Source organism: Amphiura filiformis, chromosome 3, assembly GCF_039555335.1.
Source record: "Amphiura filiformis chromosome 3, Afil_fr2py, whole genome shotgun sequence".
Taxonomy (NCBI): domain Eukaryota; kingdom Metazoa; phylum Echinodermata; class Ophiuroidea; order Amphilepidida; family Amphiuridae; genus Amphiura; species Amphiura filiformis.
In genome coordinates, this window is record NC_092630.1 from 32,257,586 (window position 1) to 32,270,042 (window position 12,457).

At 34.5% G+C, this 12,457-nt stretch overlaps 1 protein-coding gene across 1 annotated transcript in view; it reads right to left on the reverse strand.

The window, feature by feature from the left end:
* Nucleotides 1–362: 362 nt before the first annotated feature.
* LOC140148387 (battenin-like) overlaps nt 363–12,457 on the reverse strand; it is a 34,612-nt gene continuing 22,517 nt past the window's right edge. Inside the window, exons 11-15 of the mRNA XM_072170315.1 lie at nt 6,172–6,240; nt 5,139–5,194; nt 3,943–4,036; nt 1,525–1,665; nt 363–652 (exon numbers count right to left, since the gene is read on the reverse strand). Of these exons, the coding sequence (XP_072026416.1) occupies nt 536–652; nt 1,525–1,665; nt 3,943–4,036; nt 5,139–5,194; nt 6,172–6,240 (477 nt within the window). The 3' untranslated portion in view covers nt 363–535. The remainder of the gene's footprint in view (nt 653–1,524; nt 1,666–3,942; nt 4,037–5,138; nt 5,195–6,171; nt 6,241–12,457) is intronic.

Sequence of the window (12,457 nt, forward strand, 5' to 3'; positions counted from 1 at the left end):
TGTCTTCAATGAAGCGTTATTTAAAGCAGTTTTTATTTCAGTTTTTCTTCTCTGTACTTTTCATAACTTTCATTTTATTTGCCAGTTCTTTTGTTTCAGTTTTCTTTTGTTCTTTTTATATTAAATTATAGCCAAACACATAAATTAGCCATTCACCACTCTCAAACCAGATTTGTGGTCTGTGGCTTTTTGAATAGGCCAGTTTGTCACTTTTGAAACAGGACCTTCGTCTAATCAAATGCTTGTAACTTTACTTCTTGAAGTTACATTGGATTCAATGTGGTGTCATAATGTGCAGGATTAGATAGTCCATCTATTAAAAACACAAATTTACTCCAATATTGTTCAGTTTGGAAATTGTGATTATTTTTCCAAGTGTAAGGATACTTTATTGGCGCAGTATATTTAGGGTCTGTTTTGAAAGTCTCTACATGTGCATGATATCCACCTCACAATGCAAGTGACCCCCAGGCCATTCACTCACAAATATGAAATAGATGTAACATCATATACCAGTGTACAAATGGGCTACATTCTAAGCTTTACACAGTGCATTATGAAGTGGTATTGCGCTTAAGGCAGCTAAAGTGATTCCACTAGAATCTGATATAGTTGTTACTCCCATTGAGAATTCCTTATCCTTGGGTGAGCTCTGGAAACAAATAAACAAACCAACAGAAAATATGAGTAACAGACTTTAGGAAGAAATTAGAAAATGAACAACAGAGTAGTTTCTGTTGGAAAAAGTAGCACATCAATTGCATCCAATCTACAAGCATATATAGAGTTTTTGATGAAAGCTAAATTACGACGATATAATGTGTAAATATGCCAATACAATAAATTGGTCTTACAATAATATTTGTTTATATATGCTGGGATCTGTAATTTATTTGCTAAAATTCCATACGGGCGCCTGGATTAATTTAGCTTTCATTAGAAGCACTCTAAATGCTTGTAGACAAGGTTTTAACGGTACCAAGTTTCCCAATCTAAAACATTGATAGAAATTGTTTGGGGACTTGTGCTTCTTTGGAGCACTTACTATGTACTTACAATACAATATGATACAAAAGTGATTTCCTAATTACCATGTGCTATAACACAACCCCTGATCGACTTACAGTGCAATTTGCTGCCGTAGTGCATGTTAGTAACCATTGGTTACTGGTTCAAGCCTGGGCTCATACACCTGTTCTGAATTATGATATGTCATAGGCTTTGTGTTGTGATAATTTCGATCAGTGGTTCGTAACAAAGAAAGCGCAAGCCAGTTGACCTAGCAACAGCCATATTCTAACGTGCACTACACCAGCGAATTGCATAAATAACAAAAGCAATACTGAACTTCAAATTTCATATTTCCCTAGAAAACTCAATATCAGTGGGATAACTTTTGATATTCTAGCCAGTGTCATCTTCAAAGAATCTTATTATAAAAACACTTCTCAAAAATGTGTGGGTCTTTAGGTGTATTTAACACACTGATCATGTGGTGCACTTATTATGAATGTTATAACTTACCTCCTGACTTATGCGGTAGAAAGTGTTGACAAATGCTGTACCTCCTAGTAGTCCTTCAAAGAAAACTATGAGGAACATTATCCAGATATTAGGTAGAAAATGTAATGTTGATTCACTCATCAAAATGGCTAGATTCACAAACTGTAAGGGAGAGAGACAAAATGTAACTGATTAAGTACAAGAATGTGACTACAACCAGTCAAAATGAAATTGGCAAGATTGCTAGAATATGACTTTTACAATGCTGGGGATCCACCAGCATTACAGTGGTGCAAAGTCCAGAATATAATAGTAGCTATTTCAGAGACTGGAAAATTCATCAATGTCACAAGTTTCATCAACATTGATTTGGGCAGAGGGGACTGGCAATTCACATTTAGTGTGCCAGAGGGTGCAACATTATTATATTGACTGTGGGAAAAAACCCAAAAAACATCAGCATAATTACCTATTTAGGCAGGAAAGTTTTTAACTTTCTTTTCATTATATCCAGGTATACATTTTTGGAAATGGACTGGAGAAAGAAATCTCACTGTATCTTTGAAATTTTGTAAAAAATCACAACATTTTTTAAGGCCAGAGTAATGGAAGACACATTCATCCACGCTCGAATTTGAGATTTTTTGATATTTATCAACACTAAGACGTATTCTTTCACTTGAAACTGATAAAATACAGCTTGCTAATATTTACTCGTATTTTTGCTTGATTTATTTCACTCTTTTCAACTCTAAAAAGTCACATGGCTCAAGACAGCTTTAGTAAATTGGCGGAAATAATGAGTCAGAAATCGCTGAATGCGAAATATTGTGATTACACAGCGATTCGCGTCGCGTGACGTGGCGCAACTCTGTGCGTATGTCCAACGCAGTCCAGGCGCATTCGGTATGCTGTTAACGCCAGCAAATGTGGTGTAAACAAAACAAAAATTTGCAGTCAAAATGCCACTTAGATTTTTTAATTATTTTGAATTTTGGCGCACTGAAAGCAGACATTATAGATTCATTGGTGCAAAAAGATGCATATTTAGACCATGCACCAGATACAGCTTTTACAAGCGTGAAAGTCTTACTGTTTTAAAATATAAGGACGTTTTGTGCATAATTTTGACATTTTTTACTAAAACGTCGATTTCTCAGAGTTCACTTTTGACAATATTGCACGATTTTTGTGACAAGATAACTCGAAAAATATGCAAGCAAAAGGTAAACTTTTTGCACTATCGTTTAGAGTACATCAAAGTCTAGGGAAGGTTTTCTCATTTTTTCAAAATATTTGTTTTAAACAAAAATATACACCATTCCGTGCAATTTTTAGCTTAATAGAGTGACAAAATTGCTTTTTTCACATGTTTTTTTCAATATTTCGAAAACAGAGACGATTTTCAAAAAAATAAAAAAACCTTCCCTAAGTTCATATCTTTTCTTCATGAAAAGCGAACTGCATTTATTTTACTCCGAACGGATTTTTTCTAAGTTGTCACAAAAACATTGGGGTAAAAAAGTGAATTTTTGTGATTTTTTCAAAAACTCGAGATTTTTGAACAAATCTGACGTCACCATGAGATTCCTTGGCTCATTTCCTTTCCAAAATGTATAGTTTTATATAATTTGGACATACAATTAAGAAATAATGATGCTCGAAAAGGTCCATGTTCTCTCCCATTACTCTGCCCTTAAGATGGTCCAAAACATATTACAAAAGTCTAGTTACAAGTCTCTAATTTTTTTAATTAGATCCTCAAGTTTGTTTTATGGCCAAAAATATCCCAAGAATTTGTACAAAATTAAAAATGTGCAAATTTTAACATATTTCAATCCATATGTTGAAAAATAAGCATTTCATAAAGTAGTAACTAGATTTTTGACTCTAGAACAATTTTATGCAATTTTTATCATTAAGAAGTTTTTGGACCTTTTTCAAACATTTTGAAGATACAGTTTGTATTCATTTCACATATGTATACTTCCATATAATTGCCTTTCTTACTTTAAAAGTTATGTATTCTGTCGGTCCGTGTCACGTCACTTCCGGTTGATGATGTTCGAGTGAAAACAAGTCCCTGATTTGATTTTTGTTGATGATTTCTGTCATTGGTGTTATGTAAATTTCGACCGCAAATAGTCAGTGGAATCACACAAGCGTTTCTAAGTCTTCAGAGTGGAAGAAACTTACTTGATTTACCGTTTATATACTGACAAACTTAAAATTAAATTCCATGGTCGAGTGTCGTTTTTTCCGAAATTGAATATCACTCCAACAACATCGCTATGTAGCCTCCTTCACAGTCGGTTTCTGTTGTTCATAACAAACCATGAGCCACATGCAGTTTGGGCCCGAGACTAGAGATAGCCTGGATGTCCGACCGACAGAATAGTGAATAAAGTTAAAAAATTTGGTGTCCCGATTTCAACTAACCTGTAGTACTGCGAATATCCAGAGTCTCTTGAATTGTATCAGGTTGACACTTGATCTTGAAATAAAAACTGCTAACTGATAATCTACTTGATACCTGAAAATAACATAGAATACATAGAAATCAAACAGTCAGCATTATAAATTAAGTAATGTAAGCTAAATCCAGTTCGTTCTTGCATTGAGAACACTACATTTTCTTCCATTAGATGATAGTAATCTGTGATGCAATGATCAGCCCAATTTCTCACCCACAAAGGTAACATCCATTTCAAGCCATATCAAATCTCACTCTGTCTACTTGAGTATATAACTGAGTACACACATATTGGGCTATTCCAGTTGAAATCCATACACCCCCTATGGAAGAAATGACCTTTAGTCTTTTACACAGGGAGTGTGGATTTCAAATAGGGCTGAATTTGTGACTCTGTTTGAAATCTACACCCCCTGTGTGGGATGTTAAGGGCATGTTCACCATAGGGGTCTATGGATTTCAACTGGAATAAATAAATTGCTAAGAAGGCAAAACAAATCCATTGAGGAGGAGCGGTAACAAAACCCAACAGCAAAATACTGATAAGTTGGACCAAACACAGAGTAAAAAAATATGTGTTCTTCATTATGTGAGTATTTCTCCAGTCTGAATGATTGTTACCTTTACCTAAATTCAATGATGATTTGGACATACCTGCCATTTGTTGGAACTGGATTCAGCTGATCTGAAGATATGCCAGAACACATTGTAAAACACATGCAAAGTCTTTAACCCATAATTCATAAATTTGACATGCTGAGAAATCACTTTTTGTGGTGTCAATTAATTAAATCATATGCTTTTTTGCTTTACCTTATTTAAAGTGTCACCAAGGTAGTCACCAATCACACCAGCACACACCACATTCAGAACTTGAAACAATATACCGTAAAACCTTGTCTACAAGCATATAGAGTGGTCTTGATGAAAGCTAAATTAATCCTGGCGCCATCCATCGACAAAATCATAATATTATGGAGTTTGAGCAAATTAATTAACGATACAAACACATACAAACAAGTACTATTGTAAGACCAATCTATTGTATTGACATATTTACGGTTGTCTCGTTTTAATTTAGCTTTCATCAAATACACACTGTATGCTAATGATATCAAAATAATATAGTTATGGAAAAGCAAGAGAATGCATTTCAGCTTACCATCTGTACTGTTCACTATGAGATAGCCATATGCCTGGGAAGTATATCAGCTCAAACTAAAATCAAATACAAACAACAAAATTGAGTCAAAACATGTTTAACTCTAACCCTATACATGGAAAGAAGTCACTTTGTACCCCGGGATTCGAACCCGGGACCCCTCGCATGCCACGCACACGATCACCGACATGTAGCTGCCGAGGTTTGGCTGCCCCGGGCAGCAATTCCCTGGGTATTTATGACTTAGGCTGATTCAAGTCACGTGGAATGCATGCACACAGAGTGGAGTAAGCTGGAAAATTTTTTAAAATTTCATTTAAGAAGCTACTCAAGGAACAAACAAGGTAGGAACCCTTGTCACAGACATGTCTCCATAAGTTAATAATTGAGAAAGAGACACCATGCCCATAATGACCATTTTAGGTGATTCCTGTAGGCAGTGCTAGCCATTTGGGAGTTATTTTGCTCTGCAGTAAATAACAGTCATATGGAATTTTGTTAGGATGGCTTTGTGAGCCACATTGGAAATCGTAGAGGGCTGTGGGTTGGCCATTCTTGATTTTTGTAGAATACAACATAATACAGCATAGACAATTATTATATAATACGAAGCTTTTAGCTATACTTTTTTAATACTGCACGGTAACACCGTGCAAGATATTTTGATACTGAAAAGGTGCGCACATTTTGCGTTGTCGCTCGCAACTCGTAGAGTGTTATGCGGCATACCTCGCGCGCAGAGAGACCAAAGCAGGCGTAATTGACTGAGTTACGCAGTTTGTTGTTTTGTATCGCTGGCAAACATCATGAAAATGATTACACTAAACAAATGGATTCCAAATGGCACCAGCCTGTTTAGTTTGATACTTTGGTACTCAAAACGCATAGAAGAAACTTCATATTATATAATAATAGTAATATTGGATGGCTTTATTTTGGGTTGTATGAGAATAATACTGCACTTGCCATGAATTATATTCAACGAGCCGGCACGGCGAGTAGAATATCATTCATGGCATTATTGAATTCTTACCAAGCCTTGGTTGATGACATATTCTGCATAATATACCAGGATTAATGGAATGATGTATTTTAACAATGGCTGCAAAATAGAACAAACATAAAAAGAAAATAAAGTTATTTTATAGAAACATACAGTTTTTTTTTTTTTTTTATTTCACATAGCCAAAACGGCTTTTATTTCCCTGTGCTCAATGGGAGAAAAACATGTATACAGAAAATGAAAAACTACACAGAATTACATAATGCAGGAGAACATTGATAAAAAACATTACATGATGTTTGAAAAGAGCGCAATCCATTACAGCTTTTTAAAAAAAAATGGTGAAAGTTAACAACACATCTGTTCTAAAACATGCCATTTATCAATAAATTTGTGCATTGTATTATTAGTAATAGCAATTCGTTTCTCAAGCTTGTAATGAAATTTAATCAATTGCAGAAAAAGACACAAAAGATGGCTTTTGGTTTTTAAATCTACTGTCGTAAATAACCTTTTTGATTAAAATGACACATATATTCAGTAAAGTCTCAGAACCAAAACCAAAAATAATATGCTTATAGTTTAAATCAATGTTTCCATCAATATTGTCTATATACCATGATCTAAAATCATCCCACATTTTCTTACATATTTACAATCCCAAAACAAATGGTTCAAAGATTCAGGAGAGTTATTACAAAAGGTACACATTTCACTGTTCACAAGGTTCATCTTATACAGTCTACTATTTGTCATTAGACAATTAAGATTAATCTTATATTGAAAAATCCTGGTTCTTATATCATAAGTTGACTTGAAAGGCATAAGATAAATAACACTCCATTCATCGTCATTAATATTAAACTCATTCTTATACTTTTTCTGTGATGTTGGAGGCTCTTGTATTCTCTGTACAAAAATACGATTAATACATTGAGATGTCATTTTACTAATATTGATTTCTTTATCTTCATGATACAACACGAAACCTTTAGGAGTACAAAGATCCCTGTCAAAACCCTGTTTCAAAACTTGTTTCCATGAGGAAGGAATTGCATCAATAATGCTCCTCCATTGCAAAAATACTTCTTAAAAATCCCCTATCACTCCAGACCTTGAATGGAACAATCGTACCATCAGTGTAAAATAAGTAAACACTAACTTCATACCGTGGATCAAAAATGCTGAAAATAGATGGACTGGCGATTCAGAAGGATGCGACGATTGTTCCAAATACATTGCTGGTGTGGGTCGACATTATCAGGATTTGTTAAATTAATGTACGAAATCAACATATCTTTATAAAAGGATGGAATATGCCATTTCATTATTTGCTTTGGGGAGATATTGCAATAAAAGATTAAATCATTACCATATGGGATGATAAATTCATTCAAAATAATTTTCCAAGGTGCTGAAGTGGTATTGTATTTACTAACCCACTTAATTTTCTGCGCAGCAAAAATAGATTTTACATCAACCATTTTCAGCCCTCCTTGGTCAATTTCACCAATAATTGTGTTTCTCTTAACAAAACCTTTACCTCCATTCCAAAGAAAATTATAAATAATAGTGTCAATTTGCTGAATCACATGGTCAGGGATATGAATGACTGATGCCAAATAAATAAATTTTGATAATGCAAATGTTTTGATCAAGAGGATTTTACCAGAAAGGGTTAAGTTTCTAGTTTTCCAAATATTTAACAGAGTCTTTATATGCTTGATTTTTGGAACAAAGTTCAGATTCCCAGCAGCATCATTATCATAAGAAAAATACACACCCAATGCCTTAACAGGATTATTTGGCCACTCAACATTCAATGGTTTTTCTTTGCAATTTCTCTTAGAACCAAGCCATAATGCTTGAGATTTACTTACATTTAATTTCAATCCAGAGACCTTAGAGAAAAGATCTAAAACATTTAAAAGATTATTTGCTGACTGAACGTCATTTAAAACACATGTAGTGTCATCTGCATACTGAATTAACTTAAGTTCAAAGTTATTCACAATTATACCCGAAATAGATGTGTCTTCACGTATGGAACATGACAATAATTCAATCGCCAAAATAAACAAGTAAGAGCTCAATGGGTCGCCCTGCCATACGCCGCGCCCCATCGAAAAGTAATGTGATGTAAGCCCATTATTAAGAATACAACTACTAATATTAGTGTAAAGGGCTTTGACATACTTGACAAAACTTGGACCAAAATTCATTCGATTTAAAGCTTGAAAAATAAAGTTCCACTCTAACGAATCGAACGCTTTTTCAAAATCTAAGAACAAAAGAAGACCTGAAATATTTTTGAATTTAGTATACTCCATAATATCATTAATAGAACGAACTGAGTCACCAATGTATCTACCTTTAACAAATCCACTTTGGTCAGTATGAATCAAATTATGAATAACCTTTTCAACTCTCATCGCTAGGGCTTTAGAGGCGATTTTGTAGTCTACATTAAGTAAGGATATGGGTCTCCAATTCTTTAACTTGCATCTGTCTTTACCTTCTTTCTCAATCAACGTAATCACAGCTTGCCTCTGAGAAGATGACATTTCTCCTTTATTCAAACCTTTATTTAATACATGCACCAAAAAGTATCAATTTTATTCCAGAATTGCAAGTACCATTCACATGATAAACCATCATTACCCGGACTTTTATTCTTTGACATTTTACTAAGTACATTAAAACACTCAACTTTTGTGAGATTACCTTCACACTTTATCATGTCTATGTCAGTTAAAGTTGGTATGGTATTACCTTGCAAAAAGGTATTATTTCTGGAAGAAGTTATATCAACCTTCGATTCATAAATATTTTTATAGTACTCACTTTGTGCATTCAAAATAGACATAGGTTTAATAATTTCTGTACCATCATCAGAAACAATTTTTTACACTGCTTTTTCTGCAATTCCTTTTTCAAGGCCCAAAAAATACTTATTGCTTTTCTCACCTTTTTCTGCCCAACGAATCTTGAGCGAACAATTATACCATCAATAATTTTTGTATCAAGCTCCTCCAAAACAGATTTAACCGAATTAATCTCATTTAAAGTATCTTGAGAAGGATCATTAGCCAAAGACTTCTCCAATGAATTAAGTTTACTGCTAAGCTCCTTAATTCTGAAAAAAAGAAAAACACACTTTTTCTTGGCATACTTCATTGTTTCATTTCTAACCTTATATTTGATCCATTCCCATTTAACTTGAGGATCAGATAAAGAATCATCATTTAACCAAACATCAAGATTCTTGTTCATGTCATTCACATAATCATCCTCATTAAGATATGAATTATTGAATTTCCAGTGACCAGGACCCGTACAGGGTCTTTTTGAAGTTGTACATTCAAAGTGATACCAGAGTGGTCAGTTCTTAAACCTGGAACAATATCTGCTTTTGTCACATACTCAATTAAATTATTGCTTATAAGAAAATAATCAAGTCTACATTGAATAAGGGATTAGGTTGTCTCCATGTAAATCTACGAATATTAGGATGTAAATATCTCCATATATCTAAAACATCAAAATTATCCATAATATCAGAGATTTTTCAACAACATTCTCTTTAATTCTTTCATGACCACCTTTTTTATCAAGCATAGCATTCAAAATACAATTAAAATCTCCTGCAATAATAATCCTTTCATTGCTACCGAAATTACTTTCATCAAACAAATCATTTAATTTTGAATAAAAATTAATCTGCATGTTTTCAATATTCGGGCATAAATATTGACCAAAGTAAAAGTTAATTCATCTTTAACAAAATTAATCTTCAGAATTCTACCTTCATCATCTTTGTAAACATCAGTAACGTCAATATCACAAAAATTAAAAAAAATAATTGCAACACCTCTACTATTATTTGTGCCATGCGAGAACAAAATCTTTCCACCCCATTCATGTTTCCACTTAGATTCAACACGATCAGTGCTATGAGTTTCTTGCAATAAAATCAAATCAGCTTTATTTGTTCTGGCCCAATTAAAAATACTTCTCCGTTTCTTAAAATCACCAATGCCCCTTACATTCAAGGACACAATTTTCAAAGAGTCAGTCGAAATCATTTACACACCAAGTGGATGAGCATAACCACAACACAATTAATTATGCATGTATTTTTGTCAGGACACCTGTTCAAAGTCTCTCCACGTGGGCCCCACCTCGAAATCCACTCAAAATAAACAATGCGCATGCGCGGATGAGTGTCAATTAGCAAAACACAATGAGATCGAGGGGCAGGGTTGACAACAAACAAGTGGTTTGACAAGATGACGATATAAACATGTACAATTGCGAATTTATAAATTCCAAACAACATGCAATATATTAGCAAAGTTCTCCTAACAAATAAACACAAATTGAACATACACGAGCACAACTGAGATATTTTTACTACTTTATACACAATATTCAAGAGAAAGTAATATTCAGATCTTGTTAAAAGATCGTAAAAGACAAGAGGGTCTGATTTACAAAATGATGGAAGTTCAAGTCCTCCAAACCCAGACGTTGAAACGGGCTTGCAAAACAAATAATTGCGCACCACTTTATCAACCAAAACATGCACATAATGTGCAAATTGCTTACCGATAGTCCACCGAAATAATTAGAAAAACAAAATTTTCGTTCTGCTGTACACGAGACAGTAAATATTCCATAAGTGGTACAAACTTGAAAGTCTGGGTTCATCGCGAAAACATCGCGCAAGTTCTTCTGTTAAATAATCCAATATTTCAAAACAGGTCCCGAAAGTATTTTCATCGCGACAACACATTAAAAAGTTCCAAGCTTGCAGTCACAAACGTTGTAAATCCATACAATCTCGCGAAAGTTTAACTAAAATCCTGCAGTTCTTATGCAAAGCAAAAAGGAGATCCGAGCGCTTTACTTTTTAAAGTTGTCCAAGTCCTCAGAGTTGAAATCTTCAATATCGCTTACGGTAAGTTTCTTGTAGGCTCCACCTCGCTTCACCAGTAGACATGCTGGAACTGTCCATGGAACAAAAGCATACTTTCCTTCTTTTATCAGCTTCTTGCGAAGACCAATTAGTTGCTTTCTTTCTGCTCTTACTGCCTGAGTTACGCCGTCTGTAATGAATATTTTCTCACCTCTATATTCTTTGTCTTTGAGATATTTTGATGCAGATTTCAGGAGTACTTCTCTATCTGGATATCGCAAAAGTTTTACAAACATTGGCCTCGGAGCACCTCTGCGTATGGCTTGTTGGGCTGCCATTTTACCCATAGGGCTCCTGTGTGCTCTCTCAATTTCAATGTTTTCACCGTTCTCAACTTGCATATAATTTACAATGAAATCCTCCATAAATCCACAACAGTCAGGAGAGTTTTCACTATTTTCCGGGATTCCCCAAAAACTAAGTTATTCGGCGGGATCTATTTGCTAAATCATCCAACTGTTGTTTCATGCTATCCAGTTCAGTTTTCATTACGAAGGATTTTCTTTCTTGTTTCATATCTTCCAATGTAGCGTTTACCTGCTCAGCACTAGCTTCTAAATCAATCACTTTGGTTCTCATGTCCTTCTGGTCTGATTCTAACTTCTGCATGCTCACTTCCATGGTATCAAGACGGCTGATGACTTTATTCAAAAGTTTCGTGATTTTATTTAACTCACGCATAATCGCACCGTCGCCATCTTGCCCATCTGTTCGAGCCTCGGAGCTCTGTGTATCTATGGTATCAGTGCTATCATCTTCACGTTGTTCAATATCCCGCCGGCGTGTTCTTCTTTCGCCTTTATTTCCATCCTTTTTGTCAGGCATTATATCCAATATGCAATTCAAACTGTTCTATAGTAGATATACAATTAGTCCATGTACATTAGAAGAATAAAATCGACATTAAATTAGCTCAAATTTGGTGGAATATCGGAGAGCGATTACCAACACGTTGCTGGTAGTATCAGTGACATGCGCAGAAAAACATACAGTTACTATTGCACAATAAATAACTTGCATCAAACCCTATAGAGAATTTACACTAACAATATGTGATACAATCTGGTCCATGCAGGCCTAGCAGGCAAATTTGAAATTGAGATAAAGCCAAAAATATGGAATAAACAAACAATAAAATACATAATAAAATACACATCACACATTTTCAGAACTTTAGAACCAAGTATACTAAAGGTTTTGTCAGAGAAGAACGGCACTTGTTTACATTTTGAGAACGTGCAGAGCGTAAACACAGAAATGGGGTTCTGATTGGCTGAATCAATTATCTGACAATCATAGCAACAGACCAATAATCTGATTGGCCGATTGTTTGTGACA